Below are 21,142 nucleotides of genomic sequence, written 5' to 3' on the forward strand. Positions count from 1 at the left end.
GGTCCGGAAGCTGACGGAGTCCGGGGGGTAGTTCGTTCCAAAGGGTGGGAGCCCCCACAGAGAAGGCCCTTCCCCTGGGCGTCGCCAGACGACATTGCCTCGCTGACGGCACCCTGAGGAGACCCTCTCTGTGAGAGCGCACGGGTCGGTGAGAGGTATTCGGTAGCAGTAGGCGGTCCCGTAAATAACCCGGCCCAATGCCATGGAGCGCTTTAAAGGTGGTCACCAAAACCTTGAAGCGCACCCGGAGCAATAGGAGCAATACTCAAAGAGTTGCTTAGACACCTGGAAATTTTGAACTTATTAGACCTGAATATTCAAACTTTACAAAAAAACATCTTTCTCGAAACTGCCTATATGTTCAGATGTTACCTTAATAGCTCTTAAGTCCTTGGTTAGGACTTGAACTGTTAAGTTTTTACCAGTCTCGGACTGTGAATGGAATTGAAGGTTAAATCAACAACAACAACAACAACAACAACAACAATAATACAAGAGCTGGATTAGATCTTGAAGAACCAACATCTAGATCTGAATTAACCGAGAAGACTAAGACACAGATGGAAAACACTGAAAGAATTTGATTGCCAAAACTGAATCAAGTTAATAAGAGAAGTTTAGATAAATTATTGAAGAATGTGAATGAAGCTCTTGAGACTACTCCAACAATAAACATTACCTCAAGCAACCAACTAATGTACGCAGCAGTTATGTTACTACTGAAGAATTCGGCTTGAAAATTAGAAAGAGTAAAGCAATTAAGAAGGGAAAACCAAAGTGGAAAATCCAGCTGGAGTTAAAAATAAAGAGAATTTGATTCGATTTAATTATAAGGATTATAAGTAATTTGAAGAATTTGAGGCAAGGAAACCTGAAGAATAAAAAAAATCAGAATTAGCCTGACAAAAAGGAAATTGCAGTTGTGGTTGAAGAATTGAAACGAAGAGGTGTAGCTATTGCAGGGAAAATAAAGTTATAGGATATCTGAATAATCTCATTTCAGCAAAATTCACAATTTTGAGCGAATCAGCATCATTTCTATAAGACCCTTGAAAGTGGACATGGTGCTACTACAAGTGAAAAACTAGCAAAAAAATACCCTGAAATTTTGGAAGAACTTGTGGGAAAACAACAAGAACCACAATGAGAATGCAAAGTGGATCAAACAGGTTGAAAGCACTGTAAAAGTGACTAGAATGGAAAATGTTCACGTAACAAAACAAATGGTTTAAAAGCAAGCAAAGAAGGTCAAAAACTGAAGTGTTCTTGGTTTAGATGAACTGCATGGATTCTGGTTGAAATCACTAACATGTTTGCATGCAAAATTAGATGAATCAGGTTCTGGAAGCACCAAAGAGTGAAAAATGGTAACAACTGAAAGAACCTTTTGATTCAGAAGAATGCAGAAAAAGGAAATAAACCCGAAAATTACAAGCTATTCACTTGCCTGCCAATAACATACAAATTACTTATAGGCATTGTTGCAAACCAAATTTATGGATGTCTAGAAAACAAGGATTTGCTGCAAAAATTCAAGAAGAATAAGACCAATTGATGATTGATTAACTGGTTTTGGAGAATTCAAAGAAAAGATGAAGAAATTTGTTCGTGGCCTGGATTGATAAGAAAGCATTTGATTCTGTTCCACACAGCTGGATTGAGAAATGCTCAGACATTTTTGGAATTAGAAGCAACATCTAGAAATTCCTGGAAGACTTCCATGAAGCTACAGCAAACTAAGTTTATGGTGTGTGGAGAAGAACTTGGTGAACTTGAAATCAACCAAGGAATCTTCCAAGGCTTCCATTGTCACCTCTGTTATTTGTACTTTTGATGGTGCCACTAACAAGCATTTTGAACAAAACAAACTGTGGCTATGAATTGACTAAAAAAGTGTTGAAAATTTTCCATTTGCTCTACATGGATAGTATAAAAACTATCTGGAAAAACAAAAGCAGAATTGAGCTGAAAAGCACTGAGTTTAGCAGATACATTGAAATGCAATTTGGTATTGATAAATGAGTAACAATTGCTGTTAAGGCAGGAAAAATTATCGAAGATGATGGATTCAAACTTGATAATAAAGAGTTGATAAAAGCTGTAACACCAGAAGAATGGTATAAGTACTTAGGAATTTGGAAGCCTCTGACCTGTTGCACAACCAAATCAAGGAAGCTACTTCAACAAAATACATAAAGCAAGTCCGGAAAATCTTGAGAGCAAAACTAATTGGAAGAAAATATCATAAAGACAATTAACATCTGGCAGTGCTTGTAATACTCAGTTGGAATAATTGATTGGACTCAGCTAGAACTTGATAACTTGGATCAAAAGTCAAGAAAATGACAGTGCACCATGCCGTGCACCCAAAAAGTGATATTGATCGATTGTATTTGCCGTGATCACAGGGTGGCAGAGGACTCTTACAGGTGAAAACAAACTGTGGAAGAAGAAAAACACGGCTTAAACGACTACATTGGATAATGTTTCATTCCAATCAAACTGACAGTTTTTCTCCCACAAATTCAGGGCTGCAAACACTCTATTATATTGTTCCCTGGCAAGAAAGGAAATGTGCAAAAAATCCAATTTGGCCAATCACTATTTAAAAATGTTACTGTCACAAGCACAGTATGATGTAAGTTGGGCTGAGAGACAAAGCAATCATATAGAATAGAATAGAGTAGAGTAGAGTAGAATAGAATAGAATAGAATAGAATAGAATAGAATAGAATAGAATAGAATAGAATAGAATAGAATAGAATTGAATTTTTTATTGGCCAAATGTGATTAGACACACAAGGATTTTGTCTTGGTACATACGCTCTCGGAGTACATAAAAGAAAAGATACATTCATCAAGAATCATAAGGTACAGCACTTAATGATAACCATAGGGTACAAATAAGTAATCAGGAAACAGGAAGGAGGTGAACAAGGGAAACCTCTTGAAAACGATGTTATTGAAAATAGAATATCAAAAGGAAACAATTGAGCGTCAAGTTTTTAACTGGAAAAAAAAGCCTATGCACAGTCAGCATTTTAAGGACATTGAAGGAAAGATATATACAAAGCTAACATGGAGATAGTTTAGATCAGGGATGCTAAAGAAAAACTGAAGGCTTCGTTTTAACTGCCCAAGAACAAGATCTGCAGATCAATTCCATGAAAGCAAAAATTCAACTTGTCAGTAACAACAGGAAATATTGCTTATGCAATGAGAAAAATGAAACAGTGGATCATCTTATCAGTAACTGCCATAAAATCTTACAAACTGATTATCTACAATATCATGATTGAGTTGCCAAAATCATACATTGGAAGCTTTGCCAAGTTTGGGTTTGAATGCAGTAAAAATTACTGTGAACAGCAAATTGACAAAGTTCTTGAAAATGAATAGGTCGAAATCTTGTGGGACTTTCAAATCCAAACAGACAGACATCTGGCCCACAACATGCCTGGCATCACTATTGTGGAAAAGAAAAAAGGCTGGTTGATTAATATTGCAATACCAGGTGATGCACAAATTGAAGAGAAACAGCTTGAAAAAAATAATAAAATTACCGCAATCTGCAAATTGAAGTTGAGTGTTTGTGGAGGAAGAAGTCAATAGTTGTACCAACAGTAACAGGAATACTTGGAGCAATATCCAAAGAGTTGCCTAGATACATGGACATTTTGCACTTATTAGATCTGAATATTCAAACTACAAAAAGCCACCTTCCTCTGCCTATATGTTCAGATGTTACATTAATAAGCTTTTAGGTCCTTGGTTAGGACTTGAACTGTTCAATTTTTACCAGTTCCAGACTGTGAATTGAATTGAAGATTAAATCAACAACAAGAAGAAGAACAATAATAATAAAAAGTAAGCATAAGAATAAGCAATGGTTTACAACAGGAACTTAAAAAAAAAGAAACTGGACCTATTTCCTTGGATCCATTGACTTCATCATGCTTTAACTCAGACATTCAGTGTTGTCTTCCTCATGCTTTCAATCTATGAACTTGTATTGACTTTGTTGTAAAGGATATTGCCAAGGACACTGATGCAAAGGGTGAGAATAAATGGATGTTGCCAGTCCCAGTGGACTTCTGTGAGTGCTCAAGGGTTAATTCTGTTGCACCCCAGGAAAAATAATCGATCTCAACTCCCAGTTGTCTTCAGTTTGCTGGGATTGTGTTCTTGGCAACTCTGGTGGTTTTGCTCAAGCAGGACAAAGGGCCAGCCTGAGTATGCTGGAGGAGAAGGGATTTGGACCTGGGGACTCTCACATGACTTCTGTTTGCCAAATGACCTGCCCCCACAATACAGACTCAAGGGCCCTCCTAAGGGCCCCATGTCTGTTGCAAGCCCATGTCTCTTCATGCTTTCAAGCTATGGACTTGTATTGACTTCATTGCACAATGATCCCATTGACTCTACTGATTTCCTCATGTCTTGGACTAGATATTGAGTTTGTTGGGCTTTGACTTTGTTAACTTTGCTTGGAGCAGCTTCCCAAAGAACTGCAGGAATGTGGGAATGTGGGGAATGACAAAGGGGCTTATTTGCTGAATACTCTTTCTGAAAGCATCTGACCAGAAGTATGCATCTGAACAAATGTGTACTCTTAAAAACAGCAGCAGCATGATGATGAGCTACTTTGGGATGGTAAGTTGGGAAATATTTTGGATTTCTGTTACTTAACTCTATATTGCTACAGTGGTTGTGTGTCCTAGGTGTAGTTATCTATTGGCCAGGCTCTAGAGTATCCCAGTTAGTATAGGGAAGAGATTCCTATGTGAGATCCTAAATATGGTATATAAGGGTCATAAGAATGCTATGAATTTACTCTGTGAAGTTATTCATTGTGAGGCATCACAAAGTAACATATAGGTCACATATACAAAGTGATATCCTGGCTTATAATGCCCCAGATTTAAATGTGCTTAAAAGAAGAACATATAGATAATTGATGTGGCAATATCAGGGAATAGTGGAGTAGAAAACAAAGAATTGGGGAAGATCACAGAGTATAAAGATTTGAAAATTGAAGTTGAAAAATTCTAATATAAACTATTCATGGTACTTCCAGTGGTTCTCAGCACACCAAAGCTACTGTAATGGTTTGCCCAGATGCTAACTGGGATGACAAGGAAGAGATTCAGGGACTTCTGAATGGGGCACAGAGGAGTGTCGCAAAGACACCAGAATCAGGAGATAGTGAGCAAGAGAAAGAGTAGTGGCCAGGGCTGTTGGAAGAGCGACCAGGCAAGAGCCTGGCTGAATAGGAGAGAGAAGAGATGGATGACCAGGCAGAAGCAATGGGCAGAGAAGAGATGCATCTGAAGTTGATCAGTGGGGATGAAGAAGAATTGCTACCTCCCCCTGTCCCGGGGCATGCAGGGCTGAAAGGAGGGAAGCACAATGGCTGGCCTCTCCTAATGAGCCGCACCAGCTGGCTGCTACTTCAGCCAACTAGGGAATAATATTATTTTGGATGACAATGCTTAGCTGATCCAAGAAGACGCCCGTCTTATTATCACAGCTGGTCCATTTGCAAGTATTCAGGCTATTAGACCCTGGCCTAAATGCCAAGTTTCTTTGCCAGATAAATTTGATGGCAGGCTGGCAGCAGTCTTTTTTGACCAGTGCTAGTTGGTCATGAACTTGTGAGCAGGATTTTCAGACTGACTGGGACAAGGTGGAATTTGTGATTAACCTGTTGAGGTCCTATGGCCAGTTCGGTCATCCCATTTCTCACTCAGCCTGCCTTTGGTGATTTTACAGGGTTTTGTGCTCAGTTGAAGTGCATTTGTCATGGCCGCATCGGAGGTTGGGTCCAAAGAGGAGGAGGAAGAGGAGGAGACAGAGCCGGGGCCGACAGAGGAAGTTGGCACAACCACTCTGGCCCTGAAGGAGTAAATGGAAGAGCAGGATGAGGCAGCCCCTGATCCCTCGGGCTTCAGAAAGGAAGAGAGGGCACAGAATGACTGAGCGAGGGGGGAGGAGTTCCACAGCTCCGGAGAAGAGCAACTGCCTCCCTGCCTGGTCCCTGAGTATGGAAAATGGAGAGGAGGTTGGAGCAGTGCAGGGTGCCCCATCTCTCATCACCAGGCTCACCTGGGGAATAGGATTTAAGGAAGCACTGTAGGGAGGGATGTTCTTTGGGAACAAGCGTTGCATTTTTCCAGCCACACTTATGATTATCAACATCTTGCTACCTTGGTTTGCCTTGCTTTGCTTCAACTTGCCTTTCCTTGCCTAGCCTGACTGTGAGAGAACTCGCAGCAACACTGCTCTGCTCTGCGTTTTTGCTGCAGCCCCTTGTTCGGAGTGACAAGGACACCCTGTGATCAGGTTTTCCATACTGCTTCTGCTTCCAGGACTGTGCTGCTCCTTTGGACGTATAGCAGACAAGAACTATTGTGTGTGCGTGTTTAGAGCTCTGCTCTTGAATTTGCAGTGAACCGTGGGGATTTTGGGGAAAGGTTGGAGCAATAAAAGGGAGTTAAGCCATCCCTTCGGCTGTGTCGCTTCTGTGCCTATCTGGGGTCATTACAGCATTTTTGAGGATCCTAAGAAAGCCCAAACTACCAACAGGCATTTGCGGGAGAGGAAACAGTCAGCAGCAGGTGGCTGGCTATATTAGTGAGTTTCACATTGTAAACCATGAAATGAAATGAAATGACCAGTTTCAAGATGGGAAAGCAGTTGGATTAGTAGACAAGACAAGAATGCCTCCACCCCTTCAGGAGTTGATATACCTGTATCTTCATATTCATAGCTATCTTGAGCAAAGAAAAGTGACGAGGAGCATAGCAGGGTCATCAGATTCTGTGGTGGTGCAGGAGGCAACACCAACTCATAAGAAACCCATGCAAGTCAGACATGCAGGACTGCGCCTGATGCAGGTGCAGAAGGACTATCGGTGTTGGGAAGGGCTCTGCCTGCACTGTGGGCGCAACTCACTTGACAAACAAGAACAGAGGCCACATGAGGTCCCCAGGCCAAATTTCCTCTCCTCCAGCATTCTTAGGCCAGTTATAGGCTTGCCTTGAACAACTTAGCAGATCACTGCAACTGCCAAGAACATACCCCAGGAATCTGAGGAGAGTTGCAGATTGGGATCGATTATCTCTCCTGGAGCACTGCAGCAATGAACTCTTGGCACTCACAGCCATTTATAGCATTTAGCTATAGCACTTACATACCTCTTCATAGTCCTTTACAGTCATTGTTACCGCCACCTTTTCAGGCCCAGACAATCCATTCTGGGATAGAGTGAGCAGGCGACAAGGAAGAACCAGAGGAGATCCCTTCCAGTAAAGTGGCTGTGTTGAGTCCATGAATGGAAATCAGCAGTGCAGAGCATTTTAAAGTAATTTAGTTTGATGGCCTGAAAAGTTTCAGAGAAAGGCCTTACTTGCTGGTTGCCCATTCAGAAAACATCTGACCAGAGGTATGCGTCTGAACAAATGTGTATTCTTAAAAACAGCAGCTGTATGACAAGGTACTTTGGGAAGGTAAGTTGGGAAATATTTTGGATTTCGGTAACTTGTCTCTATGTTGCTACTGTGGCTGTGTATCCAGATATATTCATTTATTGGTCTGGGTCGGAGGTTTCTCAATTAGCATAGGCAAGAAGTGAGATCCTAATTATTGTGGTATATAAGGGTCATAGAAGTGAGATCCTAATTATTGCGGTATATAAGGGTCATAGAAACTCTGCTAAGTTATTCATTATTTGTACATCAAAATGTGACATATATATTACATATTCAAAGTGATGACATCCTGGCTTATAACGCTCCACATTTAACTGTGCTTGAAAAGAGGTAAGTGTGGATAACTGATGTAGCTATGCCAGGGAATAGTGGAATAGAAGACAAAGAATTAGGGAAGATCACAAAGCATCAAGATCTGAAAATGGAAGATGAAAAATTATGGCATTAACTGTCCATGGTGGTGCCATTGATTATCAGCACACTGGAAGACACTGTAATGGTTTTGCTAGATGCTGCCAGGGCAACAAGGAAGAGAAGGCTTCAGAGATTTTGGAACGGGGCAGAGAGGAGTGCCATGAAGATGCGGATGATTCTGAACTGGGAGGCAATAAGAAAGAGGAAGAGGAAAGGCCAGAAACCTTGGAAGGGCTGTTGGAGGAGTGACCATATAGCTAAAGAGGAGAGAGGAGAGTCACAGTTCCATCCAGGACACTTATTATTATTATTTTTATTTAGGAGATTTATATTGCAGCCTATTTGCTCATGGCAACTCAAAGCGACTTACAAGAATATAGAAACATCATATAAAAACAATAAAACTAATAAAAGAGAGAATTATATATAATAAAATAACATGACTCCCCACCCCTACCCCCTGCTCTGGTGACAATACATCATACAAGCAATTTAATCGGCTCCATCCTGCTCTGCGTTCCCCAGGTCCGCTGGCAGAACCAGGTCTTCAGCACCTTCTGGAAGAGTTTTAGAGTGGGGGGCCATTGTAATCTCTAGGGGGAATGATGTTCCAGAGAGAGGGAGCCACCCACAGAGAAGACTTGTATGACCAGGCAGAAGCAATGGGCGGAGAAGAGGTGCATATACAGTTGCTTAGCAAGGATGAGGAAGAATTGCTACCTCCCCCATCGCAAGGTGCATAGGGCTGAACGAAGGGAGGTACAACGGGGTTCAGTGTGACTGCTTGCAAGCAGACAGCATGGCTCTTCCTAATGAGCTGTATCAGCTGGTGGCTATTTCACCCAGCATGTGGAGCAAAGTAAAGTTGGAGGCAACTGATCTGTTTGCTATGTGTGTGCTCTGACTTCATGTTTTCCTGATTCTGGACCTATGCCTTGGTTTCTGACTTCATAACTGGACCTTATAGTTTGGTGTTTGGATTCTGGACTTGGACTTTGGCTTTGGTTACTGTATGTGGAATTTGGACTTGTGCCTGGACTTTGGATTTTTGTGTGTGGATTTACGAACTTGTGGCTTGTGCTCGGACTTTGAACTTGCTTTTGACTTCATGCCTTGGCTATGCTGATTTGGATTCATTGGGACTTCGCATTTCTTGTGATTAGGATCTGTGGAATAATATTAGGGACTAGCAATGCTTAACTAAAGCTGTAACAATCCCTGATATTTGGATTCACGGACACATCAAGTCAGCGACATCAAACAATTTTGTATGACAATGCTTAGCTGATCCAAGAAGATACCCGTCTATCATTGCGGCCGGCCCAGTTGCAAGTATCTGGGCCATTAGACTCCTACATAAATGCCAAGTTTGTTTGCTGGATAAATTTGATGGCAGGCTGGCAGTAATTCAGTGTTGTTTGACCAGTGCCAGTTCTTCATGAATTTGTGAACAGAGATTTTCAGACTGACTGGGATAAGGTGGGATTCGTGATTAGCTTGTTGACAAGTCCTGCGGCCAGGTCGGCCACCACATTTCTCACTTAGCAGCTCTTGCGTGACTTTGTAGAGTTTTGTCCTCAGTTGAACTGCAAGTTTGAGGATCCTGAGAAAGTCCAGACCACCAACAGGCATCTGCAGGAGTTGAAACAGGTGGCAGCAGTTGGCCAACTACATTGAGTACTTTCACCTGGTAAACCAGGATCTAAAATGCAAGGAGGAGGCCTTTACAGACCAGTTTCAGGAGGGGTGAAGCCATTTGTTGCTTTAGCAATAGCACTTATATACCTCTTCATAGTGCTTTATAGCCCTCTTAAGTGGTTTACAGAGTCAGCATATTTGCTCCAACAATCTGGGTCCTTTTTTTACCAACCTCAGAAGGATGGAAGGGTGAGAAAACTTTAAACCAGACATGGTCAAACTCTGAGAACTGAAATGAGAATTAGCCTGAAATACTGCATTCCAGCTACTAGGCCATTATGGCTCTTCTTACCATTTTTATTCTCTCCCTTTCCATCCTGGGCATTATTACTTAAACGGATCTGTAATTGGAGTAAGGGGGATCAGCCATTTTCAGGCCCAGCCATTTTGTTCTGGGATAGAGTGAGCAGAGGATAAGGAAGAATCAGAAGGGAACCCTTCCAATAAAGTGGCTGTGTCGAGTCCATGAATAGAAATCAGCAGTGCAGTACATTTTAAAGTAATTTAGTTTGATGGCCTGAAAAGTTTCAGAGAAATGCCTTACTTGCCAGTTGCTCATTCAGAAAACATCTGACCAGAAGTGTGCATCTGAGCAAATGTGTATTCTTAAAAAAAGCAGCAGCAGCTGCATGACAAGGTACTTTGGGACAGTAAACTTTGGTTTCTGTAACTTACCATATTTTTCGGAGTATAAGGGGTACCGGAGTATAAGACACACCTTAGTTTTGGGGGAGGAAAATAAGAAAAAAGCTGATTGGCAGGTGGATCGTCCTTCCAGAATACCCCCAATCAGCTGTTCCCAGAGGTGAATTTTAGCAACAGGTTCCTTGGTTGTGAGCTCTGTGCCTTGATTTTTTTTGGCTTTTTTTTTTTCTGTCTCTGAAATAACTTTTTTTTATGCCTCTGAAAGCCTCTGAAACAGCTTCAGCAAAAAAGCCTCTGAAGCTCTGTTTGGGGGCTACTTTTCTGAAGCTCTCTTTGGGAGTTTTTTTCCTGAAGCTTTTTTCCTGATGCTTTTTTCAGCTTCTAAAACCTCCGTTTGAGAAGCTGGATGGGGCTATAAGACACAACCAGATTTTCACCCTCTTTTTTGGGGAAAAAGGTGTGTCTTATACTCTGAGAAATACAGTAACTATATTTTGCTACAGTGGCTGTTTATTCGGGTATATTTATTTATTGGCCTGGGTCGGAGGTATCTCAATTAGCAGAGGCAAGAGTTATTAGCTATACGAGAACCTAATTATTGTGGTAAGGAACACATAGAAACTCCGTGAAGTTACTCATTATTGTACATCACAAAATGACATAAATCACATATACAAAGTGATGATATCCTGGCTTATAATGCCCCAGATCTAATTGTGCTTGAAAAGAAGTAAATGTGAATAATTGATGTGGCAACATCATGGACTAGGAGGCAACAAAAAAGAGGAAGAAGAGAGGCCAGAAATCTTGGAAGGGCTGTTGGAGGAGTGACCAGACAAAAACCTAGCTAAAGAGGATAGCTAAAGAGAACAAAGCTGCAGCCAAGAGACTTGGATGATGAGGCAGAAACAATGGGTAGATAAGAGGTGCATCTGCAGTGGGTTAGCTGGGATGAGGAAGAATTGCTACCTCCCCCTAAACCAAGGTACATAGAGCTGAACGAAACGAGGTACAACAGAGATCAGTTTGGCTGCTTCCTCCTAATGAACTGTATCAGTTGGCGGCTACTTCACCCATCCGGGGAATAATATTAGTGAATAGCAGTGCTTAAATAAAGCTGTAAAACTCCCTGGTCTATGCATGCATGGCAAGTCAGCGACATCAAATAATTTTTATTTATTTATTTATTTATTATTTAAATTTTTATACCGCCCTTCTCCCGAAGGACTCAGGGCGGTTTACAGGCAGATAAAATAAACAGTACTATTACAAAATAAATACTATTAAAATACCACTAAAAAACTTATTCAATTTGGCCGCAATTAAAATTTAGCAAATAATAAAACCCATTAAAAACCCATTAAAAACCCATTTAAAACCCCTTAAAAACCCACGAATTTAAAAACTAATCCAGTCCTGCGCAGATGAATAAATATGTTTTAAGCTCGCGACGGAAGGTTCGGAGGTCCGGAAGTTGACGAAGTCCTGGGGGGAGTTCGTTCCAGAGGGTGGGAGCCCCCACAGAGAAGGCCCTTCCCCTGGGTGTCGCCAGACGACACTGTCTCGCTGACGGCACCCTGAGGAGTCCCTCTCTGTGAGAGCGCACGGGTCGGTGAGAGGTATCCGGTAGCAGTAGGCGGTCCCGTAAGTAACCCGGCCCTATGCCATGGAGCGCTTTGAAGATGTTCACCAAAACCTTGAAGCGCACCCGGAAGGCCACAGGCAGCCAGTGCAGTCTGCGCAGGATAGGTGTCACACGGGAGCCACGAGGGGCTCCCTCTATCACCCGCGCAGCTGCATAAATAAATTTTGGATGACAATGATCCAAGAAGATGCCTATCTATCATTGCAGCTGACCCAGTTGCAAGTATCTGGCCCGTCAGACACCAGCATAAATGCCACGTTTGTTTGCTGGATAAATTTGATGGCAGGCTGGCCCAGTTTCCAGTGTTGTTTGACCAATGCCAGTTCTTCATGAATTTGTGAACAGAGATTTTCAGACTGACTGGGATAAGGTGGGATTTGTGATTAGCCTATTGACAGGTCCTGCAGTCAGGTTGGCACCGCGTTTCTCACTCTGCTGCTGTTAGGTGACTTTGCAGGGTTTTGTGCTCAGTTGAAGTGCAACTTCACTTCACTTCACTTCACCAGAGGGCCTCTGGTGGCTCAGCAGACTAAGTCTGTCTGTTATTATTAACACAGCTGCTTGCAATTACTGCAAGTTCAAGTCCCACCAGGCCCAAGGTTGACTCAGCCTTCCATCCTTTATGAGGTAGGTAAAATGAGGACCCAGATTGTTGGGGGCAATAAAAGTTGACTTTGTATATAATATACAAATGGATGAAGACTATTGCTTAACACAGTGTAAGCCGCCCTGAGTCTTCGGAGAAGGGCGGGATATAAATTCAAATTAAAAAAAAAAGTTTGAGGATCTTGTGAAAGTCCAGATCACCAACAGGCATCTGCAGGAGTTGAAAATGGTGGTAACAGGTCATATACTACATTGGTGACTTTTGCTTGATAAACCAGGAACTAAAATGAAATGATGAGGCCTTTACAGACCAGTTTCAGGAGAAGTAGGCAAGCCAGGAATGCCTCCAACCTTTCAGGAGTTGAGGCACCTATGTCTTCATATTAATAGCTGCCTTGAGCAGAGAATAGTGAGGGTTGCCATGGTGGTGCGAGAAGCGACACCAACTCATGAGGAACCTATGCAAATCAGACATGCTTCACTGTGTGAAACAGGCGCAAAATGACCACTGGAATTGGAAGAGCACTGCCTGCATTGTGGGGTCATTTGACACACAAGAACAGAGACCATGTGGGAGTCCCCAACATCAAATATATTCTCTCCCAACAATTTCAGACCAGCTTGACCAAGCTGGGAGATCACCACAGCTGGCACGAACACAACCCCAGCCAACTGGGGACAGCAGCAGGTTGGGATCAGTTATTTTTCCTGGGATGTTACAGAATTAACACTCGAGCACCCACAGAAGTCACTTGGGATTGCTCACTCAGATGCACACTGAGCAACTGTGTATTCTTAAAAACAGGTGCAGGATTGTGTTTAGTCTGATGACACGTCCTCCAGCCAGGTTGGCCAACCCGTTTCTCACTCTGCTGTTCTTGGGTGCTTTGCTTGGTTTTCTGCTCAGTTGAAGTGCATGTTTGAGAATCCTATGAAAGTCCAGACCACCAACAAGTATCTGCTGGGATTGAAAAGGTGGCCGAGTAAATTGGTGACTTTTGCCTGGTAAGCTAGGACCTAAAATGGAACGAGGAGTTTCAGGAGGGGCGAATTTATCGAATTAGTAGGCAAGGCAGGAATGCCTCCAACCCTTCAGGAGTTGATGCACTTGCGTCTTCATATTAATAGCTGTCTCGAGCAAAGAATGGTGTGGAGGTGCAAAGCAGGATCACCAGGTCCCATGGTGGTGTGAGAAGCGACACCACTTCATGAGGAACCTATGCAAGTCAGACATGCTCGGCTGTGTGTAACCACTGGCATTGGAAGGGCAGGTCATTTGGCAGAGAAGAACAGAAGTCACATGAGAATCCCTAGCACCAAATCTACTTTGCCCTAACATTCTCAGGCCAGCCCTTGGTCCAGCTGAACAACTTGGGAGACCACCAGAGTTGCCAAAAACACAGCCCCAGAAAACTAAGGACAGCTGCAGATTGGGAATCCATGAGTCCGTGAATGAAAATTGGCAGTGCTTGGCATTTTAAAGTAATTTAATTTGATTGCCTGAAAAAGTTTCAGAGGAAAGTATTACTCGCCTGGTCGTTCTCAGAACATCTGACCAGAAATGTGCATCTGAAGAAAAGTGTACTCTTAAAAACATTAGTATTTTGAAAACAGCAATAGTTCAACCTTAGTAAGTGTTTATATGATTTCTATTTTATTTTTAGAATTGTTTGGTTTAGTTTAGTGCAACCTTTGTTTTGCCACTGTACTGTTTTTAAGTTTGGATACTGTCCTATTTGTATGCAGATTGCTAGTTTAAATGGACATATTGTTTATCTAGAATCTTTATTTTGTGCTCTTCAGGTGAAATTAGGTAGCCGACTCAACCAGTATCTTCTGCTGAGCTGCCTGCCTAGTTATCAGCCTCCTCTTCCACAAAGACCCTGCAGGAGAAGGCAGCATGGGCAATCGTTGGATCTCGCAAAGTGAGAGTTGTAGGCCACAAACACAATGCTTTTGATGTGTTGCTGCATAATAGTGATAGTGTCACTGGTGAACTTAATAAGAATAATAAGGTGGCAGGTACAGCTGTTTGTGATGATAATGACTCAACCAGGCAGGGAATTGTGGTCCATGATGAACAAGTTGTCTTGGATAAGGAAAGGCTATCTAAAAAGAAAACTATTTTCTGGTTGGTGATTCAATTGTAAGAGGTATCTAGTTAGGAAAGGATGTGGAGGTTTTGAAAGAGGTGAGATACCTGCCTGGTGCTACACCCTGCAGAGAAAAGAAGCACATCGTTAAGATTGTCAAGAATGCTAGTAAGGATTCTGGCATTGATGTTGTTATTCATATTTGCACTAATGATCTGTGCAAAAAAAAAAAAATGTGCTTCCTGTGCAGAAATATTTCCAGGAGTTTGGTAACAGGTTAGGCTTCAGTCTTATTACTGTAGACGTTTTACCTGGTATATAAGGAGCAAAAGTGTGTGTGTGTGGGGGGGGAATCAGCATTTATTACAGTTCAATATGTAGCTAAAAGAGTGGTGTAAATTTGAAGGCTTTTGTTGTTTTCGTCGTGTTATTTGTAGTTTGTCTGATATAAAGGTGAATAGAAGAGATGGTTTGCATCCATCAGAAAAAGGAACTGAGCTACTTAGTATTAAATTTGGGGTTTTCTGGAGAAGCATTTAAACTGAATAACGGGGACAAAGAATTAATTGATAAAGAATATTTCTGCTCCAGCAATCTAAAACTAATGGGGTTGTCATTCTTTCTAAGATAGATGTTTGTGTGGTTAATAGTATTAAGGTTGTTGCTAAGGAAAAAAAATCCAAGATTTTGATAGCATGTGCCATAACATGTGCACCAATGCTCACAGTTTAGGCAACAGTCTTTGTGAACTAATAGCTACTATATTCAAAGATAGCATGGTTCTTGTTGCAATTACAGAGGCATGGTTCAGGGATTCAAATGATTGGGATATAAGTATCCCAGACTACATTGTATACAGAAAAGACAGTAGAAAATAGGGTGAGGTGGAGCTGCCATTTATGTCAAAAAGGGCATAAAACTACAACTATTTCGGAAAACGTGATCTACTTGAAACTCTTTGGGTTTGATGACAAAGTAAAGAAAGATCAGTCATCAGAATTGGTATCATATACAGGCCTCCAGAGGATTCTGATAGCATTTGGGTTGAAGAGATAACCCAGATGGCAGTCAAGGGAAGGGCTGTAATCTGGGTGATTTCAAAATGCTCAACATTAACTGGAATCTTTCAACTGCACTTACAACTAGGAGCAGGGATATCTTAGAAGAGTTAAAAACTGCTTTTCTAAAAAAGGCACGTGAACAGGAAAAGACGCCCCCCCCTTCTAAACAGCACTGGGACTTGAGGAGAAGTATTCAATGAGCAGAATTCAGATATATTACCCACCCCCACTCCCGAGACTGTTCCATAGAGATACTGCCGGGAGCAAAATTACCCGAGCCAAAATTATATTCTACGACTCCAAGGGAATTAGATGAACTCCAGTGCTTTATAAGAATCTAGCACAGGGTTTCATTCAACCAGCAAAATCCCGTATGGCACTGCATGTACTATTTCGGGAGAAAAAAGATGGGGCCCTTCGCCTATGTATGAATTACTGTGGCTAAACGCCATTTGCGTTGAAAATGTCTCCCCCTTGCCACCTAACCAAAGGGAAGATCTTCAAAAAATTAGACCTCAGGGAAGCACATTACTGAATGTGCATTAAAGAAGGAGATGCATGAATAACAGTCCTCAATTGCACTTGGAGTGCTTCCAATTCTAAGTGTTGCCTTTTGAGCTACAAGGGGCTCTTGCAGTCTTCATGCAATTAATTAACGAAGTCCTGCATGAACATCTGTATAAATTGTTCCTAGTTTATTTAGCTGATACTCTGATTTACACTGAAACTGTGGAGGAACAGTGAAGCTTGTTAAGAGTAGTACTGAAAAAACTCCGTGCCACTCAATTATACTCAAAACTCTCCAAGGAGCTCCACAAGGATAAGATTGACTATTTGGGCTAATACATTTCCCACAAGGAGGTGGAGATGAAGGTGCAAGCAATACTAGAATTGGGGAGCCCGCATACCTGAAAATAGTTCCTAAGCTTCCTGGGATTTGCTAACTTCTATTGGCAATTAATCCCCTCATTTGTCCAAATAGCACTCCTTATTACTAACCTCCTAAAGACCAAGGGAGAGGAAAAACCTAAGTTGAGCCAGCCCCTCGAATGAACAATGGAAGCAAGCAGCTTTTGAAAAACTTAAATGTCTATTCGCAGCCAAGCCCGTGCTAAAACACCCAGACACAAACACAACATTGTTATTCAAACCAATGCTAGCAATGTGGCAGTCAAGGCTGACTTCTCCAGAAAAACAACCAAGGGACGTTGCAGCATTGTGCTTACACCTCTAGAAAACTGTCCAATTCTTAGTGCAGATGGGCAGCCTGGGAAAAGGAAGTTTACGGGCAGGTGAGGTCTCCTCACCTAGAGACACTTTATAGAAGTGTAAACCCCCTTTGAGGTGTGGACCTCTAGTAAAGCCCCCTTTGAAGTGTGGACAGATCACAAAAATCTAGAGATTTTGAAAACATCTAAAGCAGAAGCTGAGAGCCATTTTTGACCTTTGAGAAACATCCAGAGCCAGGACAAATAGGGAAGAGCCATGACAAAAGGTAACTAAAATTAATTTAAATACTGTAATAGATATTGTGAAATCCTTGCTCCCCATACACTTAATCATTTTCTTAGGCAATACTGAGTCCTGTATTATGAAGCAACTTGAGACCATCAACGAAAGTCCCTGAAATTTCACATGCCTATAATGTGAAACTGGCTAAATAATCTTGCATTTTGCCTCTGAGTAAACATATTGAAATAAATACTTCTCTATTAAAGTTATTATTATGGTTCATCACTCAGCCAGATGTATAGGCTGGATTTGCCATTGCTATATACACAACAATGTGAAATCATAGCTGCCAATTCTTTATCTGGTGCTCCTATATTAACATGAAATGTAGAATAATGGAAAAATGAACTATGTGATCTATCTGAATTTGTGTACAATTTTGGTCTGATCGCAGTATAAAAGATCTGGTTAACAGCTGGGGATGAATAAATCTCGATACCTGGATTTAACTCCTGGAGTAAGAGAGAAAGTAAAAGAGAAAGACCATGCAGTAAGGGGTCTGGGTATATTGATCAAGGAAGAATTGGGATGGAAGGGCACAAAAAAGAAAAGACCGTAGGTGTCTTCATATGGCTGTCCAAGATATTATTGCAGTATTTAAATGTGTCAAGTTTTTGAAGTGGCTGGCTCAACGCAAATCAGGCTTAGAAAAAATATTTTAAAAATTACATTCCTCAACATCTCAGAAGTGCTTTTTCTATAGCTCAATTCCACTGGACTTCATGATAAGGCAAGGGAGTCCCAATTGAAGAAAGATTGTGCATTTGTGAAGCACCATCCATTGTGGATACCTGACACATTTTTGTTGACAGCAAATTCTACTCTCAAGAAAGGGCAGCTTATTTAAATATTTAATTTAAAAACTAAAAAATATTGGGAGACATCTGGGGAAAAAAAAGTCTTGCTTATTTTAGGGAACTAACCTGCACATCATCAATAAAGGTGTAATCTTCATTTCAAAGGCCATCTCAAAGAGGACAGAATACCTTTGTCAGATTGGGTTTAATTGTAGGGATGATTATGTATTATAAAGTTCTGTTTTCTTTTTACTGAATTTTTATATTGGTTTTACATAATCAAATGACTTAATAAAATTCTCTTCTATTTTGCCTTATACTATTTTATCTTACTTTTTATCTTCACTTTATCTTAACTATTAGATTTTATTCTATTTTATCTCACTAGCTATTTTAACCTACTTCACTGTAATCTTTTCTGATTTTATTGTAATACACTGTGGTTGATGCTCCTATTTGATATGATCAATTGACTAATCAATAAAGTGTATAATATCACATTGTGATTCTCCTGGTACTTTTAACTTCTGATGTTTTAATTAGACTTTTATTCTGTTCCTTTTTTTTTTAAAGAAAAAAGCTTTTCAATTTGTATTAATAATTAACGTTGGATTCGAATAGACCACAAAAATGTTGCAGTGCGATTAGTTTGCTGAAAAGGATGGAGGAGATCAAGATCTTATGAGAAAGCCATCGTTAGGGAGAACCTTCTGTTCTCATGAGATTTTCTTCCTATTAAAAATAATTTACCGTATATACTCGAGTATAAGCCGAGTTTTTCAGCACGTTTTTTGTGCTGAAAAACGTCCCCTCGGCTTATACTCGAGTATATACGGCTTATACTCGAGTTTGTTTTTTTTTTCTTTTTTTCACATTATACCGGATGGTGCAAACTTGGCGGGCTTTTGCATTAGCGCGGGGAAGCCCTGCCGGTGCAGTGAGAGGGCGGGGCGGGGGAGCCGCCAGCCTTCTCGGCTGAGGGAGGGAGGCTTTCCCTGACCGGTAGCTGCCTCATTTCCCTCCCTCGGCTTATACTCGAGTCCCCAGTTTACCCCAGTTTTTTGGGGTAAAATTGGGGACCTCGGCTTATACTCGGATCGGCTTATATTCGAGTATATACGGTACATTAAAAGGTGCTTAGGCAAAATTGACTGAAGGTAATATTTAAGGTATTTATTTTCTGGAAAGATTGCTGACCCCTCTCATTAAAAGTATCTGAAACCCAAATAGAAGAGCAATATTAGTATCATGTCTCTTGGTTTTATAGAAAAATATTATGCACAGAAAAAAAATAAGCATTTCCTTCTCTCCATCCTTTCTCCTTCATTCAAAATCTGTTTTCATTAAATGGAATAGGGGTGAGGAATCTATATTTCTCCAGATGTAGCTCAACTGCAGCTCCAAGCAGTGCCATATCCAGCTATTGTGAAGGATGGTAGGAATGATAGTTCAACAACTGTGGTTACCATAGCTTCCCCCATTCTTGGAGGTTTTTTTACTTTAATATCTTCTGATAATCTAGGGGGCGTGCATAAGTACATTAATGTGCCTATCATCCCTGTCATTGTATGTTTACTCTCTTGTTCTTGTTTTTGTTTGACAAATTCTAATAAATAAATAAAATAAATAAATATATAGTTTGTGTCTCATGTTGAGCCAATAAAGCCAATTACTTTTATTGAGAATCATAAAGGTAAGACAAATGCTTTGCAGCAATAATCCCATGAAATAATATATATAGATGATGATGATGATGATGATTTATCCTGAGAGCTCAGTTGTGGATTACAGTATATCATGTTTCATAGCCATGGCATATTGGTATTGGTTTGGGTAAAAGAGATGTGACTGTCAAGAGTCAGTGTATGTGGAGAAACATTAGATACTTAGATACTTCTAGATTCTTAATTTAGCAATTTTGTGTGCTTGTGCATGGGATTTTGAAAGATAATCCAGTCTTTCTAAACTGAGATCTGCTGGATGTATTGAATTACAGTCCCTATATTCTCTACCAGTATGGCCAGAATGCTAAGGATTAGGAGGAGAACATAATCCCACACATTTGCAAGACACCAAGTCAAACAGAACACAAATGTGTTGCAGCAACCTTGCCAATTTGGAATCTAGGTATGAGATCTAATGTCTGCCTTTGAGCACAGCCCTGCTTGACCTTTGTTACAGTGCAGTGTGGTAGAAAATTCCTATTCATCATTAATCTTTTTAAAAATGCCTTTTCTCTTCTGCAGTGAAGATGCTTTGGAACTCTCCATTATGCCAAAAGATGAGGATATTCTGCAACTGGTGAGTTATTTGCCAGGGCCAGGAGATATTCTCCCTACTTTTGACTGGAAAGCTAATTGGGCTTGATGATATTTTCACCAAATATCTTTTGAGGGTTTAAGTGCACCTGTGCATACATAAGTACGTACACACAAAAATGTACACAAATACATACAAATGCTCACTAACACACCAGTGTTTATTGATTTGAATGGAAGAAAACCTTCAGGGATGAGGCAGTCGGGGACAAAGAATGGGAGTTCAAAGCCTAAAGTAAAGAAGCAGGACTTAAAGAGCCTTGTTTATCATTCTCTATTAATTCTGTGTCCTGAATTTTTTATTTCTGAAACCATTAAAGAAAATATATGTAGTTTTTATGTACAACACATAGTTGGGTCAGAAATTAGATTGCAGCAGTTAGAAGAATATATAGTACAAATAAAAATAAATAATATAGGCAGGCGCAACCTCAATATTATCATTAATGTTCTGTTTTAGGGAGGGATGCTGAACACATCATTTAGCAAAATAATAGCAGTGTCTTTGGTGTTTGTGAAGAATCCCCCTTGTTTTCATTATTCTTTCCCAATGCTCAAGGTTTTCCTGGTGTGAGTTTTAAAATGAAGCTGGTCTTCCATTCTCACCAGAAGGTGTTTGTTTGTATTTTAATATATATGCATTTTGTAAGATTACCTATAATTTTAAATTTCAGCTAAGGTTATTGTAGATAATATTTTCTACTGCAAGTAATGAGAAAATACAATCTTTTCTCTGGGCTTTGAAGCTTATCTTCATAGATAAAGGATAGAAATTTGCTTTATTTTTTCCCCGAAATAAGAATTGAGATTTCTAGGTATTTCATTCTAGAAATTATTCTATACTGTATGGCACAGACATATTC

At 40.6% G+C, this 21,142-nt stretch overlaps 1 protein-coding gene across 9 annotated transcripts in view; it reads left to right on the forward strand.

Moving 5' to 3' along the window:
• Window positions 1-21,142, forward strand: part of ARHGAP23 (Rho GTPase activating protein 23) — a 223,291-nt gene that overhangs the window by 142,677 nt on the left and 59,472 nt on the right. For all 9 annotated transcript variants that reach the window (XR_009154779.1, XM_058179571.1, XM_058179570.1 and 6 more), the window contains one exon: window positions 20,208-20,262. Coding sequence is in view for 8 of the 9 variants with exons in the window: in XM_058179571.1 (XP_058035554.1) it covers window positions 20,208-20,262 (55 nt within the window). In the remaining variant the exon portion in view is untranslated. The remainder of the gene's footprint in view (window positions 1-20,207; window positions 20,263-21,142) is intronic.

Source organism: Ahaetulla prasina, chromosome 4 (assembly GCF_028640845.1).
Source record: "Ahaetulla prasina isolate Xishuangbanna chromosome 4, ASM2864084v1, whole genome shotgun sequence".
NCBI lineage: Eukaryota > Metazoa > Chordata > Lepidosauria > Squamata > Colubridae > Ahaetulla > Ahaetulla prasina.